The sequence below is a fragment of the Chroicocephalus ridibundus genome, chromosome 3 (assembly GCF_963924245.1).
Source record: "Chroicocephalus ridibundus chromosome 3, bChrRid1.1, whole genome shotgun sequence".
In the NCBI taxonomy this organism is placed as follows: Eukaryota; Metazoa; Chordata; class Aves; order Charadriiformes; family Laridae; genus Chroicocephalus; species Chroicocephalus ridibundus.
The window spans coordinates 44245126-44265567 of record NC_086286.1 but is presented as its reverse complement, the minus strand read 5'-3'; the positions used below and the strand labels follow the sequence as shown (position 1 = coordinate 44265567).

The 20442-nt window shown below is 38.9% G+C and overlaps 1 protein-coding gene across 9 annotated transcripts in view; it reads right to left on the bottom strand.

Moving 5' to 3' along the window:
- Positions 1-20442, bottom strand: part of RGS7 (regulator of G protein signaling 7) — a 294620-nt gene that overhangs the window by 77125 nt on the left and 197053 nt on the right. For all 9 annotated transcript variants that reach the window (XM_063328943.1, XM_063328939.1, XM_063328940.1 and 6 more), the window contains one exon: positions 8982-9088. In XM_063328943.1, the coding sequence (XP_063185013.1) occupies positions 8982-9088 (107 nt within the window). The remainder of the gene's footprint in view (positions 1-8981; positions 9089-20442) is intronic.

Below are 20442 nucleotides of genomic sequence, written 5' to 3'. Positions count from 1 at the left end.
ATTCCTTAGAGGCATGAATTGTATCTTGGGAGAGGCCCAAGAAGAAAAGCACAACTACATAATTTTCCTGCTAAGAGTAACTTTAACCTCTGTTTAGGGGTTCAAGCTGAACTTCTTGAAAAAGTAAGGGTTACTAAATACACAGAAACCATATTGGCCCAGGCAGCTCCTGAGCTGAAACTGGCTGGTGTTCAGATTTTATTTAGGGGGAAGTAGCAGTTAAGTCTTCTCATTTTGAGCCAATCGCATGAGGTTTTGAGCAAATCCCAAAATTGCTTTTTGCATTCATTTCACATCAGGCTATGAGGAAATACTATATATTCACGATTATATGTTTATGATGTAAGAGGAGAACTCTGTTGTTTCATACATAAATGAAAAGCTACCCCTGGCCAGCAAGATACTGCAAGAAATAGTTCTGAGAGGCTCTCAGAGAGATTATACGAATCAAGGATAAATCTGATATTACCGTTTTCAGTATTTAGTTAAAATAACACATTAAAATTTTACTGGAACTTGCACATCAATGGTGGAGGGAGTGTGGGCACTAAAGAGAGTATGGGAAAGGGGGCAGGATCTTCAATGTTGTGAAATGTTAGTTTAGCTCACTAGGAGGCAGAGGTGACTAAGGCTTTTCTGAAGGATGAAAAGGTGCGTCCAAATGGCAGGGCCTGCTTCTAACACAGGGACTCAGTTCTGAGAAGTGTGAAAATGCACCGAGGACACTTCTTCCTTTCTGAAGTTGAATGAAACTTTCAAGGGAACAAATAAAATAGGTTTTTTTCCATTAGAGAATACCTGACCAAGACTTCGCAGGTGTGTAGTACTTGGCATGAAAGCAACTGCAGGATGAGACTTAATTTTGCAAAGAGGAGCACAGCAGCATGAGGGCCAGCAGGCACCAAGAACAGGCAGAGGAGGTCTCTCGGGAAAGTAAATTGAGTGACAAAGAGATGGAAGGGAGATGGCAGTTATGGAAAGAGCCCATGCTAAACGCTCGAGTATCTTTAGAGAGAAAGTGTAGTGACAGGCCAGTGTAAGCACACTGCCAATCTCCAATCAACTAGACATAAAAAAGAGATCATGGGAAAAGCACAAATTAATGTGTATGCAACTAAGGATGAGTCTAAGCCTCCCTGCACCACCATCCCTCTGGAGATAAAAGCAGAAAAGTTAGAACATGAGTTTTAATTAGGAAAGCACATGATAGTCATAATAACAGGTTTCAATAATGTGTTATAAGGTAAGCAAAAAGAAACCCCAGCAAAAGGCAAACATTATGAGAAAAGGGTTCAAATAACAGTTAGTACAGATAAGAACAGAAGATTATTAATGCCTTCTTTGTTTGAGTGTCCAGAAGGAGTGAGACTGTGGTCAGATAAAGGTCTTTCTGCGCAGGGAATGACACGCAGGCATGAGTTCTCCGTGCTGATGCTCTGAACTGGGCAGGCACAAGCTGCCTCTGGACTGGAAGCCGTGACCCTGCCTGCGTGGTGCTCGGATGCATTTAATGGGACCTGCTGAGAAGTCCAGCCCATCAGCTCAAGCGCTGCAATGTGGCCGGGGCTGGCCTCCAGCCAGTTGGCTCCCAGTGGGAACAAAGTTCAAGTCTGCCTGCAATCAGCTCCGTGAACATGCCCAAAATTAATTTTGACACGAAGATAAGACCACAGGGCAAAGTACAGGGGGAAAAGAAAAAAAAAAAAACAGGAAGAGAAATATTTATATGAGGTCAGACAGTTCAGGTTAGAGGCCTGATGAAATTCAGCACAAAACGCTTAAGGAATTATTGTGTTTTCATGTGGATAAACTGTGTTTATTTGTAGAAAACAAAAAAGCCTCACCAAACTAAAGAACGACTCCTGGTTCCTCAGTACCATGAGTTATACACATGTGTAAATATTATGATGAAATTTTTACTCTGGTACTTCTCTTTCTCCTCTGTCTCTAACTCTCTATAGTATCTAGTATCTAACCGTCAAGAGTTATCAAAAATATTGGATTACCTTGCACTAAAGAGGTGCAAGTTAACTGAACAGCAAGTTATACATGGAAAAAATATTCATTCAAGTAACCTTTGAAACACGGTCAGTAATTAAAAAAAATAAATCACATAAGGCAGAGGAGCCACAGAAGACTACCGTAAGGAGATCTACCTTTTTCAGGAAAGGCGAAAAGCTGAAATTTTCTGTATTCAAATCTTTCTGGATCTAGTGTTTAGATTGAACAATTGTAATACACTATCCATTTCTGAATCTTTAAATGCTAAAGCTTACTAAAATTTGTTTTTTTAAAAAATGCATTAGGTCACTGACAGTATAAATTCCCTACTAGATGAGAAATAAACAATAGATACTATGTATTTTGACCAAAGTTGTATTCAAAGAGTACATAACTATCGTTCCAAGCAGGAAATGGCACTGGTGGGTGCAGAGACAAGGAAAATTCTCCTAAAACCAGGCACAAAAAATAGTGGTAAGGGACAGGATTAAGACTTAAACAGAAAGAAAGTTAAAAAAAAAAAAATCAAGAAAAAACTTTTAAGAAACCTAGACACTGAAAATGAAAACATGATAAAAATATCAATTTCTTATTAAAGGATTTTTGCAATGTTGTGATTGTATGGAAAAAACCCAAGGTGTATTCCACATTTTCTTGCCCAATTTCTTGGCATTAACAGTCATAAAGTTCTGGTCTTAATCTACCTCACCATGTGTCATGCACACCGGATTAAGTGGAATACCCCTTGATAAACTGCAGCAATAAAAGTAAATCTCAAGTAAGGTCACTCCTGGCTGAGAAAAGACCCAAGGCGAAACCTCATCACAAGGCTCCCATGATAGTACAATTCAGTTTTTAGAAAGATACATTAAGATTTTGGGGAAGTGTGTACTAAGGCCCCCCCATTCAGGCTGGCCCTTGAGTGCACCTTGCTTGTCTCTGTTCTTCAGGGGCACGCTCTGAGTGCTTCCCCACCACCCCCATCTAGTGTCCTCCTCAGCCCTAGCGCCTCATGGGCTGCTACCTGCAGAGAGATTTATTGTCCCAACCTCTGCAATCAGGCATGTTAACATTGAGCTTGCACAAGGTCCCAGACAGAAATCCCTGTAATCTTTGACTCCAAAACCATGATTTTCTTACAAATGGAGTCTGGAGTTTACTCTGTCCCTTAGATGTTACTGATCTCAAATAGTTTAATCACATAACACGCGACTACAATATATGTGCTGAGTTTACATCTTTGCACTTCTGTTCCAAAAGTCTCCACACAATTTCGCAGTCCAGATATTTAACAATCCCTTAGAGGAATTTGCTAGAGAGGTTATCCATGAAGACTGGGGGAAGATGATTTGCCTTGTTCAACAAGGAAAGATTAGGAAGTAAGAAGAATCCGCCAAGAAGATCCCTAGTCCCAGGGAATAAGGTCAGAGATGAGAACAGGAAGTATGTGCAAAGGAGGAATCTGCCTCCTCTCATCTGATCTACTGAAAACCTCCCGCAGCAATGCAAGGAAGATCTGCCCACGTAAATGACCTTTTCTATACCTGGACTATGCAAACAAAGCTTGGTTTAACTATTTCTTACAACTCACATATCCCAAGTACACTGTAGAAGAATTGTAACATCCCTTACAATATCATGTATTCGTACAGCGCAAACACTATACAACCTACGTGCCTTGGCTCATGATCTAGAAACCCTACGTAAGTGAAGATTTTCCCAGGAGAGTTATGAAAGTGATATGACCTGTTCTACCTCAATACTAACATTTTCAAAGAAAAGATTACGAAATATCAAGGGTTTTTTTTCGTGAAATGTAAAAAACCCGAAGGAATTACCATACTTAAGAATTTTACTTTTCCTCAGAAGGAAATGCGGAGCAGTTCGCCATGAGCAAGTATTAAACAGGGAACATTTGTCGTTTTGCCATTGCATCCCACTTATAGCCGTAAGGAAGGTGGGTGGCAGAACGGTTTGGGGAAAGTCAAGTGCTGTTTATCATCCCAGGCAGAAATAATGCTGCCAGATTTTATCAGTACACTTTTAAGGCACTTTGTTTAATTGTATCTGTAATTTGAATAAGCAGCCAGTACAAGTCAGCAGCTAGAGAAATAAGGCTTACCTAGCACTGCACATGCGATCGTAGAGCCATTAAAGCATTAGAACAAAACAGGATGTTACAAGAATCTTTATGGCGTTGACAGAAAACATGTACAAATGCATACTGTTTGTCTTGCACTGTTCACTAATAACATTAGGTAAACCTAACCACAGAAATCCATAATCCTTCTGTTAATAAAGTCATATGAAACAAAATCCTGTAATGTAGCACATATTCCGCACTAAACAAATTGGCAGCAGCCGCTGCTATGCATCGTGAGCAATTCTGTGATAAAACAAATAGATCTGCTTTAGCCTTACCATAAAATTAATCAATAATAATATCTGAGCTAATGAAACAGCCACTTGTAAAAATCAGTGTTGCCCATCAGCTTTTATAAAACGTGATTAATTTCTATGCATTAAACTGTATTACCGAGGAGGGAAATCATTAAGCATCTTTCAGCTACCCCTTGTTGATAGTAATAAGAAAAGAATTGTTGCTTCTGAAGCTGCTCCACTCCATGAAATGTTTTAAAATCTAATTACTGGGGTGGGGGAGGAATATTCAAATCACCCATAAACTTTCCTTTGCACGTTATTGCTATTCTTCTCACAGCAGCAGGGAGTCTTTATAAACTGCAGAAATCAAGTCTTTGATAAGAAATAGTTATATACAATCTCAAGCACCTTGCATGATGGATGGCAGAATTCACACTCAGTTTTACATTCATTGTAGTTGACTCAAATGATCTCTTGGTAAAGGAAAAGGGTAAGATCGCTGGTCTAGCACTATCAAGCCCATAGAGGAAGAATGCCAACAAGTAGTGCTCCATGATTAGTTCAGAATTATTAAAAAAGAGGTTGAGGAAGTTGTAAACAATAAAGATTTTGGCTCTGTGACTCCTCTTTTCTAACCTGGAAAGGGGATGAGCGAGGCTGTGGACAGTGGCTGGAGAGCTGTGATGTTCAGTGCCTCGGTATTCCGAATGGCCAGAGGCTGGCCAAGGACTGAACCAAGAGGTAGCTACTCGAGCAGAGCTCACTCAGAGAAATACGGGAAGCAATGTAATTCCACTTGAGACACAAGGATCCACAACACTTCACATTCTACACTATTTTGCAGCAAATATATTCCAAGATCCTTACAGTGATTGCTATATATTTTTATCCCCAATTTAGGCAGGGGGAAACAAGGCCAGAGATGTTAAATGCATTTGTCAAGAAAGTGCTCCCAGTGGTAGAACAGCAGAAGACATCATAGGTGAAATCATCATGCCAAAATCCAAGAGTTTTGCTACTATCTTCACCAGACTCATGCTTTCACAAGAAACTCTTCTCATTTTCACTTTTTTGTCAGCTATTTATGCCTCCCATCTTAAAAGTCACAAAAAATCATCAGAACCTAAACTTAATCTCTGAAAATTAATTTATGTTAAATCACAAATGAATCTCATCAAAAATGGGAGGGTGATTATCACTAGCCTCAAGTATCCTAGGAGTTTTTTTGAAGGCAAAAGATACTTGGAAACATTATTTTTCACTATGAACATTGAGACATTTGTATGCACGTGTAACTTGCAGAAGAAATCAACGGATCTTTCCCTGGGAGTCTGTTATAGAAGTTTAGCAGCTGAGAGGACAAGTTGGGCATTCCTCACTAGAACAGACCTATTATCACTCATGTGGACACAGATGAAAGGTCTCAGTGAGCAATGCCTGGCTCTAGGAAGATCTGGCCTCTAAGGTGCATGTTGCTTTTCTTATTTGGGCCCCTTATACCTATTTGCTCTCAGGTGGAGGAGGGCAGTTAGCATGTATTCAGCTCCTTGTTGTGTTCCAGGCTTAAATTACTAGGAAAAGGCAATGCAACTGGTCAGGATCATTCAGAAAGTATCACCAAACCTGAATTTTCTGCTTTGCCTTCATGAGACTACTAAGAAATGTCCTCTCTCTGAGTAAGGCAATTAATATTTAGATCCATCCCCTTTGAATTAAATTGTTATCACAGAAACTAACCTAATTACATCTGAGTAGGTCAAAGAATGATCTGGAATGATTTTTTTATTTCTAAGGCCACGTTATTTAAAAAAGCAGATACAACTACAATTTTACAGCCCTCCCGATGGCAAGAGTAGTAACTGAAAAAGCATAATTTTGCCTTTAAAAGGGCATTTGCACAAATGAAGCACAATCTCCACTGCTTTTAGCTATTTCTATACAACAGAAGGTTGTTTAAAACAAACTGGAAGTAATTTTACTGTCAGGAGGGAATGTGTCACCCTTTGGAAAACAAAGAATGAAGTGCATGGAGATTACTGTAGCTAGCCTGTTTTTGAGAGATCAGGTTTTTGGATTGCAGACAGAGATTTCTCTGCAGGGTTGGCTTCTGAACTTTTCAGTGCTGGCCTGTGCACAGTTTTCTCCTTCTATTAAAATATCCAGAAATTTGTGAATCCTGTCCAGTACTCAGGGTGTCCTATTTCCAAAGCACCTGAACAACTATTCTAGTGCAAAACTCACACTTTTACAGTCAAACTTTTCTCATCTTCCAATTTAACAGCTTCAGTAACAGATTTTATATTAGCCTTATTTTGGTGGGGAATGTGGAATTGTAATGACATAAATTCTGCTGGTACAACTCCAGTTAACAGTATGACACCACTATGAATTTTTTCTCATGCTGTACATTATCAGCAAAAATTGCATTGTTCTAACATTGCTAGCACAGGAATAGCAAAACAAAAGGTACCACAGAGCAGCAAACAGAATACTGCAGATATATACTGAGCAACACTTGAGGAAATTATCTTATTTCATATGCACATGTCAAATAGGTGCCAAATTGTTAACTTATGTAAATCAATCGATACCATTTTACAGTTTACCGCTCACTGAAGCTTCATGTCCAAACATGTAGACTCCAGACCTCTTTGACAAAAGCCCATGGCAAGGTAGCTGCAGTACTCTCAATTGTTCACGGTGCAGCTAATTCTAATCTATATTTTCCTTCAGTTGAATTATCATTCTAGCAGAGGTGCTCATTTCCCATGTTTGAGATAGCAGCAGGCCAGCAGATGTGCAGAATTCAATGACCAGCACTCCTATAATAAGTCCTATTCTCTGCAAAGTGAAGTCCTCGGATATTTTGTCCTTCTGGCCGCTGCTTTCTTGGCAGAGACAAGCCAAGAACTGGAGCCTAAACCACTCCGTGATTTCTTTCCACTTCTCACTTACCTCATAACAACATCAGTGCCTTTCCCTCAGCAGTAAGCTCCTTCACCCATGTGCCATCCCTCTCTTCTCTATACTGAACACTGAGGAGGATGAAGCACCATGAGAAGGAAACCTTTTCCTTCAAATCCTCTATCCAGGATCAAAGGTAACTGTGGATCTAAGGGAGGAGGCATGAAGTGACTGCTCATGCAACTTACCGTCCTGCTGAAGGACAGGCTTTTTGCACTGTATGACCCACAGGATCTACATATGAATATATGATAATATTGTGTGCATATATGCAATAATAATTCTCTTAATTATAATAATTCTCTCTTGCCAGACTGTACTGTACATATTTAATTATATTCACTCTAAGATTTTGGTTTAGACCAAATACTATGAATGTTTCTCTTCCCTTATGTGTGTCTACAGAACTGAAGCCAAAATATTGATGAAAGTATAATACAGCAATTAATCTAACACAATGTTTGAGACTACGATCGGTCTCCAATGTATTACAGTTTTCTTCTGCATTTTAAATACCACAATCTCAGTTTTATTTTATTCTTCATGGCTTCTTATTTAAACAATGTTTAAGACAAAGCTTAGGCTTAAATATCCTTCAAGACAACAGATTTTGTTCTACCAGATATTATTTTTCTGTGATTATTTAACACAGCTAGAACTAATAGAGCAGGATTACCAAACTATGGTATTCATATCATCAATTTCATAGTGATAATTGTCATATCTTTTCAAAGCAACAAATATCTAGGGAAGATTTTGGAGCAGTTGCTGGTGATACCTACCAGGAAGACCACTTAGTAGGAAGAGCAATACAGAAGATAACCACCATTGTCAAAGGTGGCACATGGCAAGCAAAGTTAATTCCTCCTCTAGAATATATAATCAGATACTGCACAATCATATTTGTTTCAAGTCATAGGTGGTATTGCTCTGCAAATTTCTAGCCTGCTATTCATTATTAGAAAAGCAACACTCCTGCTCCCAAGCCCTTAGTTTGAAATCTGCTATAATAAAATACAACTATGTAGGTGTCTGAATAATATACATGTAGGTATAGGTATACATATACATACATATATATCCTTCCAGCTTGTTCTGCGGCATCTGCATGTTTGTTGTATGTAATGGAACTGACAGAACAATGTAGAAATATGCCTGCACTTGTTTCAAGAATACACACTACTTCAATACTACTCTGTTACCAACAAGGAATTCCTCATATAAGGAAAATATAAATATTACCCTCCATTTTTTATCAGATTTCTGCTATAGGCTTAATTACTAAAATACCTTAATTTCCAAATTAAGACTATATTAGGAATAAGAGTTAGTAAGAGAATTTCCTTTACTATATTTCCAAATACTAGATTAATTTATTTCATGAGACGTACTTCCACACTTAACATTGTCACACTTTTTCCAGGGATCAACATGGTCACTATCATCTTAACACTTTACTGACTTAATTTCTAAATAAAATCCTTCTACTACTTTTTTACTTTAAGGGGAACTGACACCATGTATTAGGTTACATAAGAGACAAAGTATGGTTAAAATCTGCTGTGAACCTTTGTGTAAGGCCTTTAATATAAGTCTCCATTTGTGTAAACCAAGAACATATTGAAAATACGTACCTGGAATCGATAAAAGGTGCCATCATCCTTTAGCGTTAGAACGTGGTCTGAGATTGGAAAGAAATAGCCATGTGCTGCCATCAGTGTTCCCAAATGTAGAGCTTCCACTGTTTGAAGAACAAAAGAAAGATAAATTTAAAAAAATCAAATAACTTCTTTTCAGCAATTTAGTTTTCTTGCTCAGATTCACCCTAACTTCTGCAGATAACCACTTGACTCTCAGTCAAGGTCCTGCCATCATGAAAGTGCTGTCTTTTTCTATGCAATATAATGATGCAACTAAAAAAAACCCTTTACTCTCCTTAACAAATGGCTATTAGATGTCCCATTTGTAGCTGCAGTTCCACTACTTACATCAGCATTAGCAGGCAGCTACCACAATCTTTACTCACTTGTTTTGAAGCTGAAAACAGCTATCATTTTTATCCTGATGGTGCAGCCTGCTTTTCCTCTTCAGAACAGTTTCAGATTACATGATGTTAAAGTAGTTGATTCCAATTGCATGATATTTTCCTCACTAGCTTTATCAGAACTACAGTAAAGGATAGAGATTTCCTTAAAAGTTTCTCATTACTAGGAAAATAACAAAGGATCACAGAATCACAGGTTGGTTGAGGTTGGAAGGGACCACTGGCGGTCATCTGATCCAACCCCTTTGCTCAGACAGGGCCACCTTGAGCCAGTTGCCCAGAACCATGTTCAGACAGCTTTTGAATATCTCCAAGGATAGAGACTCCACAACCTCTCTGGGCAACCTGTGCCAGTGCTTGGTCACCCTCACAGTAAAAAAAGTTTCCCAGTGTTCAGAGGGAACCCACTATATTTCAGTTTGTGCCCATTGCTTCTTGTCCTGTAACCGGGCACCACTGAAAAGAGCCTGGCTCCACCTTCTTTACACCCTCCCACCAGTTATTTATACACATAGATGAGATTCCCCCTGAGCCTTCTCTTCTCCAGACTGAATAGCATCTTTTCTCACAGGAGAGATGCTCCAGGCCCTTCATCATCTTCATGGCTCTCTGTTGGACTCTCTCCAGTGTGTGCATGTCTCTCTTGTAGTGAGGAGTCCAGAACTGGACACAAACAGGATAATTTCAATTCACTTTAATGAAAAAACCCATAATATGTAACAGCTAAGTTTATATGTGCTCTGTATTTTCAGTGAATCACTGTCCAGTACCAGTCCCTGAAGTCTCTTGCTCAGTATTGTCATTATTTGGCTGACAAGAACACAATCTTGTAGGAAGCGAACAGCATTAGTTAGAGTCATGCTCTTGTTGCAGTATTTAGTCTCTTTACCATATTTCTTTACCGACCTTGCAACTCCAGTACGTATCCCTAAAATAACGGCACAACAACTTCTGCTATTACATTAAAAATTTCCTTTTTTTGGTGGTGGAGTCTCCAACTCTGGAGACATTCAAAGCCCGCCTGGACACGTTCCTGTGCAACCTGCTCTAGGTGACCCTGCTCTGCAGGGGGGTTGGACTAGATGATCTCCAGAGGTCCCTTCCAACCCTGTGATTCTATGATTCTATGATCTGACCAGCAGTCACAGCATCATCATGCAGAGAGAAACGTGAGTCCTGATATCTGTGTTCTTGCTAACAATCACAGAAAGAGGGATTCACTTATGCTTCACCCATTATTACTTTGGATATGAGAAGGAAACATAGGTTTATTTATTCACCCGTACTTCATCAGCATCCCAGAAAATTCCCTCTTTCACCCTTTTGCTCACTTGGAGACATCCATTGGTATAGGAGATAGGATGTGGGATGGGACATTTTTAAGCTAACCCAAAGCCAGCAGGCATGTGAAAGGAGCAAGAAGGGGGATTTGGACAGTACTTAACTGAGAGCACATAACCCTACTAGGGTTTATTTGATACACGATAATCCTTGTGACATCTGTGTTTAGCAAACTCATCTCTTCCCATCCAGCAGAGCCATTATTTAAGAAAATCCAACATACCCTCTCCAGCTGTGAGCTCTCTGGCTTGCTATAAAATGTTACAATACTGTTAATAAGCCTTCTCCCAGTCGCAAGCCTGCAAGAAATCTCTCTAACAGAAGGAAGGCAGTTGTTTCTCTCCTGGTGCTTGAGAGGTCTGCAAATCCCCATCTGAACTTCATCTTAATTAATGTAAGTCCATATATTGTTGCTACTCATTTATTTCAAGCCACTAAATTCTATTATCCCTTGGATCGGAAATTTTGAATCAACACTTTCTGTAGTGAGTTAGCTCCTGAGGTTCTTTTCTTTTGGTTCATTTCAGTTCATTTCGTCTACCTTTTAATTTTGTTAAGCTTTTCTTTGTTTTTCATACTGCAACTTATTGCCAATTCAAAAAACTTTATTTTTGCAGGTATTATGTATCTTTGTGGGTTGAGAGAAAAGCAAATGGAGGAATGTGCTGACATTTTTTAGAGAAAGGATTTCTTAGACAAGGGTTACAGGGCTTGCCTGATGCAGATGAGAGTGCATTCTCTTCAGATTTAGCAGAAACTAAATAGGCTCCAGATTTGTTTCATGTTCTTCCTGAATTCTGAATTATAGTATTTTTCAAAAGCACAAGGAGTTCACATTATTCCCCCTTACCCAGCAATCTTTAGACCACATCTGGACTACTATGTCCAGTTGGGAACAATACGTCTACCTCAATACAAGACAGACATTAACAAACTTGAGTGTGTCCAGTGGAGGGCCACCAGGATGGTTGGGCCTGGAGCACTTCCCCTGTGAGGAGCAGCTGGGGGAGCTGGTCTTGCTTAGGATGAAAAAGAGAAGGTTTCAGGGGTGCCTAGCAGCACCCTTCCAATGCCTAAAAGGAGATTACCAAATGACAGAGCTAAGATCTTTGTGGAGTTGCATGGCAATAATAACTAACTAACTAAACAAGAGACAATGGTAATAAACTAAACCAGGTATGACTCTGACCAGCCAAGCAGCAGAAAAGGCTGCCCAGAGAGGCTGTGCAGTCTTCATCCTTGGAGGGTTTCAAGACGTGAACAAAAAGTCCTGGGCAACGTGTTTGACCTTACAGTCGACCCTGCTTTGAGCAAGGGGTTGAACTGGAGTGCTCCTGTGATCCCTCTCAACCTGAATTATATTACAACTCTGTGACTCTAAGTGAACAGAAAGGAGCAGAAAACAGGGATGGAGACAACTGGAGAAGAAATTATTTGCAAGCTCCTGCCAGAACGGCCTATAATCCTGGCAAGGAGTAAGAGCTTATTATTTCTCTTGCTGACCACTGAGTCATATATGCAAGCATATAGTCACTACTAGTTCTCTAGGTAAAAAATTAAGAGAACTACTTGGCCTTCTCCAGAAGCCAATTAAGGTTACTCAAGATCTGAATTATTCCCACTATCTCTTCTTCGGTTACGTATGGAGATTAAGCTGGTTTTAGGCTCACCTCAAGCAATCTTATTCAGCTAGGATGAATCTACACTAACTCAATGTTAAGGTATCTCTCTTTCCCTTTAGCCATTAAGAGTTAATAGGGACACATAAACTTGTCACATTGCTTCTTTTTTCCTTCAGCTAATAGACAATTAATTTTCATTTTTTATGGCTATCAATCCAGCAGCTCATTCCAGCATTGCATAAATATAAATGCACAAATATACTTTTTTAATAACAAACGAAGATCCACTATAGCTCACACTTGGGAATGTGAGCAGTATCTTCTTTATTAAAAGGAAAAAAAAAACCCAAAGAAAAGGAAAAAAATGCACGTGGCATAAGACTAAAGACATTCGCTTGAAAGTCTTAACACCTTCTCCACTGATATAATCTGACAATGGGGCAACTGCATAATCAAAGCATTATCAATAATCTTTGCAGAGAGACAGAGTAACTTATAAATCAAATATGGCTCGAACAGGTGAAGAACGTCCACAAAATTGTAACTAGTTAATAATGACCAGAAATCTGTAACCCTTCCTCACACCAGACTGGCAGGGGACTACCACTGGTGTTCTCTGCACAGCAGCAGTAGAACTTCTTCACAGAAAGGAAACTCAGCTCTCAGGAGGTTTCTAATCTCCAAGCAAGAAGTTGTCCAGTGTATTACAGACACAGCAAAGGCAACACTTTGATCTACATCTCAATTTGCTAAAATCAGACTGAAAAATAAATACTGTAAGAAGCCAAAAAGTAGAACAGTAGGGTTTAGGAAACAAACCCATGAGTTTGAAAAGGAAAATGTAGCCAGCAGCAGGCTAGTCCTACGTGCCTAAATGCCTAGAAGTTCAGTTCAGACAGCTTCTGAATTCCCCAGCTATTCCTGCATGTGAAGTTAGGGGATTTTCACTTAAATAAGCCCCTTTCATCTGGAAGAATGGCAGATGGAGATTAGGAACATCAAAAACTTCTATGAAGTGCATTAGTTAAAAAAAAAAAAAAAAAAAAAATTAAAAATAATTTTAAACATAAAGGTTCCCAGGTAAAAAGAGTAATGTTTATATGTATTCAGAATACAAATTCTACAAAATGGAAGGATATAGACTAAAAGCAAGAAAATCTGTATTTTTGGACAGCAAGTGTACGCAGACACACACAGAAATGTGATATCTACACAACTATTATTTCTCAATCTTCAGTCACTGTGTGTAAGAATACACAATATAAACTACATTCTCAGTTACACCCAGATAGCTTCCCTGAGAAAGCATAATTCAAATCGCAGTCGACTGATATACAATGAATAAAAACTGCAGTTTGAGACATCAAGCAAAAAATCGGAGCGACACAAAGCTCATGGAGGTGTAACTGGTAGAACAGAGTAGACTTCAGCTTCCTCTGGTCTTGACTGCTTGTTTTGGAGACATCAATTATCTGAACTGAGGTTGTAAGAATACTTCCTAGCAGTGATACTGCTGAAAAGTGGAAGAGTATATGCAAGAAACAAATTTACTCAAACCACTGCTTTAATTTTTTATAGCTAAAAAAAGGACAGCATGCTGCAGGAGTTGCAAGTTATAACAGCTAATGGAAGAGAAACACCTCAGGTGAAAGACAGAAATACGTCTTTATGAGCCTGGTGCATTTCAACAAAATATGAAATATTTTATATAAATTCAAAATGTTGCTGTGGGTGTATTTTTGATCCTTAATGTGTATGCTATTGCTGGGCTAAAAGCTCAGAAAAAGCTTAAAATTCCATGGTTTGCTCTGCTGTTGACCTTTATTTAGCTGAGTGGGTGAAGTGAACAACACATGTATATAGGTTGATTAGCAATCATTTTTCTGAGAAGTAATACTGCCCAGCCATCTGCTGTACCATTATAAGGAGAGTGATCTTGATGGATTAAATGCTAGTCACATTTAATATACTTTGTTATACAAGAGAGTCAGACATTTTCAATGCTTTGGGACAATGAAGACCCAATGAAATCTAAAGAATAAAAAAATCTACCCTGGTTGTTGAGTTTTCATTTTATTTTCTTTTTAAACATAGCACAGTTTTCTCCTTACTGTAATAGCTACTGTACGGATTGATGATAGTTCGTTCATCTTAAATTGCAGGGTATGGTAGTATCAGTGGAACAAGTTGTTTCTTCTGATAACATCCACAGGAGGGGACTAAAAAGAATGGATGTTCCTTGATTTTCTTTGGAATAAACATGTTTCTGTGCCTTAAAACCCCTTAAAGGATATGTTTCCAGTGATAAGAGTGGATTCCACATTTTCTTACGCATCTCAGGGCTTTAGGTGATGTGGTCTCTATATCTATCTTTCCTCTGAATTCCATAAAATGCTTTATAGTATCATATTATTATAGTTAGTCTCGCAACATCTGAAGTGGCTTGCAGTAATCTCTGAGGGACTGAGGAAAGGAAAACAGGGTGTTTTCCCAATCCTGCTCTACTGTAAAATGGCACTGTTCAGAGTCTGGTTTATGATCTGTACAGCTCTGTCCTGAAGACAGATTTCCTACAAGGAACACAGTTTGGGATGTTCTGTGTCCTTAAGATTGCTATATGATGTAAGTGACAGTGTAAAACCCAAACTTGTAATTTTTTCATTCACTTTTTGATACAAAAATGTCAAACAAACGAAAACCTCCCTTTCCATCAAACAATAAATTGTTTGTTATTCTGGGTTATTTTTTTAATCTAAAATCCATCACACTGCTGAAGTGCACTGCTAAGACACACAGCTGCCTGGAAAAAGAATTAATGAGTCAGAACTTCACAAGCACACGTTCATTTTAAGTGTCGAATGCCAAGACATTATCACTTACTCTCACCTCACTCCTGCTGTCATTTCATTGCCAGTGTGAACACAAGCTGCAAAGGATTAACTTTAAGTTAAAGTAATAAAATACAACCTGCTTCTCAAGCTCACACAAAGCGTAGGAGAGACTCATTCTCTGGGCCTGACTGTGGCATTTAAAGAGGGGAAAATAAAACAGCTAGAAAGGTTCTTGAACACCCACATCACTATAAACCTCTTCTTTTGTCCCATCTGAAGGATGGAATTTGCAAAGGAAGTGGCACTCAGTGAGAGTCATTTCAGGGAAGGCAAAAGAGTCGGTGAAGGAAGAGGTGCTATTTATCCAAACACAGTTAAAATGAGATTCATGCTTGATTCCAAGAAACCTATCACAAACCAAGTCATCTATCACCATAGCAACTTACCTAAATAGGTAGGATTTTGATTGTCCTGTGCTAGACAATGGCTGCTGATGCCACCAGCAGGCCAGAGGCATTGGTAGGAATATCGCCCAGCAGGTAACGGGGAAAACCTATCAGAGATGTGCCATGAATCCTCATCTGCCCAAGGAACGGTAATGTCCACCCTTACACTCTGAGCTGATCTATAACATACAGTGTCACTTCTATACACATCCCACATCTAGAGACCATGATGTATATCTGAAACATTGACTACTTTGTTCACAAAAACATCCAGCAAACCAGGGACACCCTATCAGTCTCGCCTTATGTGCTCACAGGATGTGGGTGAATTGGGACTGAGCTAAATGTGTGACATAACCCTGGAAAGATTTTATCCGGACAAGGTCAACAGAAGTCATGCCACTTTGAAAGACTGAATGAAAAGGGAAGCTGACCTATAGCTTCTTGACAGAAAAAAGCAAACAAACAAACAAACAAAAAGGCCCTTCTTCACTCACAGAAGAAAAAAAAAAAGAGAAAGAAAAAGAAGAAAGGAGTTATCAAAAGGAAGAAAAAAAGAAGTTAGTCCTTGAAAGAGAAGTTGCATTTAACTGTTAGCAATACACAGACCTTCCTCTTGAAAACTTTTTAAGTATTGTCTGTTAAATTTTTTATATGATGGTTTCCCACTGGATTTCAGCTGATTCACACACTAGCTGTTGCTACCTCCTACTAAAGCTTGGCTTTTATTCTCTTAATAAAATTGTATCTTGAAAGACAGACCCCTGAGACCTCAAAATGTAATGACGTGAGGTGAGCACCATAGTTTTTGTGTTGACAACAACAAAAAAAAAAGGGAGTTGCAACTTGAGGTCTCATGAGACAGACAAATGGGGAATGAGGTGCTGGCATTGAGCTGTGCTGTAACTTCACCTCTGAAATATTTGCTTGGTGTGTCTGTTTGGCATACTGTAAATGTGGAGCTACACAGGGTGGAAGAAATCCAATCAAGCTGCAACTATTGGGTAGACTTAACTACCAGGGAAAACAGAACATGGCACAATTTGGTCACCAAATAAAAAGTTCATTCAGCACGCGGCGATAAAAAGAGGCCTGATTGCGTTTAAAATTGCCTTTAGTTTCACTGTCATCTCTCTCCTCAATTTTTTAAATTGCCTACAAATATCACACCAGCAATCAGGCCCTCCAATGGGGGAATTTAGCTCTGTACCCACCAACCCAAGTCAGCATTTATAAAACATTTCTTATAATTTCACAAGTACTACTCTCGATTTTTTCTATTTTCAGTTTTGCAGAAATCACAGAGTTTTTTCTATTTTATTACTGATGTCTTTTCTCTCTTTAAATTGAAATGATAGAAGGATGAAATCCAGACTCCTCTGAAGTATGGGTTTCCCATTTTTCCCAATGGCACTTCCTCTCAAATGGCAACTTTTTAGTTTGAGCTTTGATTCCCATACTTCTTCAGGGCAAAATACAGAATATCAAAAACTGTGTGTCTTGTTTCCCCTAATGACAGTCTGAACTTGTCTTCACAAGACACTTCACTCATTCCTCCCTCCAGTATGACACTGTGTGCTAACATATACAGTCATATGTGCACCCTTTTGAGCAAACCTGCTAAAGACAAAATAAAAAGATATTTACAAAAAACCCCACTACTGCAAATACCATACTTTTGAAAAGTCTCTCAGATGAAATCTTATTGCACAATTTCAAGCATCTGTAGAACACCCAAGATATTCGACATAGATTACATCTACTTAATAGTAGAAATATTATGCTATTGTTTCAGGTTTTCTTGTATACTGCTTCGCACTTGCTGTTAGTACACCAGATCTTCCTACTTTCTTCTCCTCCAGTGGCTGGGTCTGCAGATGTGTGATCAAATTGTTCAGGGCGCAAATGTTCAGTGGAGAATTATGTGATACATTCTCCATGGCACATGACACCCAAGAACTTGTACAAGCAAGTGTCAGCCAGTGCCTTGTATGATAACATGTTTCCCTGCTCACAGCACAGTGTCACTGCTTCTCCCTTTCTTTGTCACACTCCAGGCAAGGCACAGCCAGCTACCTGCTAACTGTCCCCTCAGTCAGCTGTGTTTGGACATCACAGGCACAGGAGCAGCCACAATAGCACACTCCAAGCATATGACCAACAGACACTACCACAGCCAGGTCTGTGTCTGGGGTGGGGTTTCAAAGAGGAGACCCTTTGTTTAAGGCTTGGCAGATCCAGGGCACATAGCTGGTGCGGTTCATGCACCACTTGGATTTGTGGCCAGCAAAAAGCACAGGTTTTTTCAGTGCACAAAATATTTGTTCCTGAAGGAACTACAGAAGAGAATATTGTTGAATCAGAGGGATGTCAGCTAATGTGGAGTTTCTGAAGTTGGGTAAGGTTAAGCAGTAGGTAGCACTAAACTCACTGCTACGATTACTGCTGGTTAAGATGAATCATGACACTTTTTTAGTTTCTAAGTCTGTTTTGATATCAATTGCTACTACATCAACCATTAATTTTGTATCATTGTCATGCATTGCTATCATAATCACAGAACACCCACTTATGACCAGGCAGTTCAGATAATACAAAGAACATACAGCAGCAGCAGCTAGAAAAATAACTGCCTCTTTCACTGTACTCAACACAGTACAGGAGAATACAATCCTCTTTATAACAATTTTCATACCTCCAGCAAACTGAGAGCATAAAATGCTGAAAACAATGTATTTCTTTCAATGGGAAGAATGCTGTGCTTTTAAAGTCCAGCAGGAGGTAAGAGCTTTATAAGTAAATTGGTGCCATTGAGACACACATCAGGGAAAAATACCATCAAAGCTCAGGCAAGGTAACAACAAAGAGTGTGTGGAGGTAGCTTTCCAGAGAATAACATAGGAATACAACTCTCCCTGTGATCAGATACAGTTATCGGGGATGCATATATGCAAAATACAAGGTAGTTATTACAAACAGGATCACTTTTAGAGAGTTCTCTTCATCCGTTATTTATAATTCATTCTTTGACTGGCAAGTAAAATATACTGTGCTGCCCACATCAAAATGAAAGATGAGAGTAAACTTTGCAGATGTTGCAGAACTCTGTTTTATGCCATTTTTATAGTCTGAATCACATGTTCCTATTGTCATACCCCGCCCCACATGCCCACTTCTCCCCCTTGCACAGGATTACACAGATAATCACAGAGAACTGTCACTTCAGCCAGATAAACTCTGCTATTAAAAATGTAGAAATACTGACAGACACTAACAAGCAAAAACAGCTCAATGAAAAACCTTTCATAAGGGCTTTTTCTTTTCCACAAAAAGAGAAGAGATCTCTGTGAATGACCTATTTCTTCCCTAGTGGCAGAATCTAAATGTAGAAGGAAGAGACAGCACTGATGACAACAGCAGCAGCAAAAACTATCTAAGGCTTTAGAAGAAATTGATAAAATGAACAAAAGCATCTAGCTAGGTCAACATAATGGTCACTCTGTGTTTTAAGGCAAGTCAAATACTAAATTGCTGAACTGTTCGCTGTAGTGTGCAATTTATCATTTAAATCACCCTCAGTACTAAAGGAAAAAAAGCTGGAAAATGTGTTTTCTGGTTTTAGGAAGACATCCAGGGGAAATCTGGGGAAAAAAAAGATGAATAGAACAGATGGCCATACAGACAACATGATAGGAACTATAATAAAGCATAGAATTAGCAAAAATAAAGCTACATGTTACAGAAACGGAAGACTCAGCACACCTTTTATTGGTGGATGCAACGTCTCACAACTCTGAGTGTTCCTATGTGGAACTAGTGAACATATAAAGTCATGAAAATCAGGTTAACGTATTACTTTGGATTTCCAGGGGGCTCTTGGCATGATTCCCCCAAACGTTTTCTAAAGGAATTAAGCAGATATGGGATAGAAAGTCAGGGAAAAAGCAATTTGTAGAAAGACAGGAACAAAGGTCAGACACAGTAGATCAGTTATTGCACTGATGGGGTAACCACTGTAGCTGTGTTTAGTAGATCCTGAACTGTTCAGTATCATCCTAAATTATCTACAGAAGGGCGTGACTGATGATATAACAAAATTTGCTGAAAGTACATCATTACTGAAGTACTGAAGTAAAAAGCAAATTGTGAGGAGATGTAGAAGGACTTCAGGGTACTGATGCACTAGACAATACAACAGCAGGTGGAATTGAATTTTGATAAATACCAAACATTTCAAATAGGAACCCTCCCTCCCCAAGTTCAGAAGTCCAGTAAGGGGCTGCAAGTTAGCTGCTGCTGCTGCTCAAGAAAAACTGGAACCACTGTATATGTTTCTGTGAAAATGTCTGCTCAAACCTCAAACAGAACATACTGAATTATTAGGAAAGAAATAGAAAACAAACCAGAAGAAACTGGTAGTATACAGCATAGCACACCCACATCATAAATTCTGAGCAGAGTTCTGGTCATTTCATTTCAAACTATATATATATATATATATACATATACATTAAAAAATCACAGGAAGAAGGAGGGTAAGAATTGTAAGAGATCTATTGAAGGCTTCCATACAACAAGCGACATCACAAATCAGAAAGTGGACCATGAAGAACAGCCATTACAGCAGTCTATAAAGTTGTGATTAGCCAAGAGAAGTGAATGAGTATGGAATAATAATTTGCTACTTTTCATAACCCAAGAATTTAGAGTCAACCAACGTGATTACTAGGTAAACCCTTCAAAACAAAAAAACCCCAAACATGTATATTACTTGATCAGCCTGTGTTACATGTGTCCATGGAGTGTTGGAA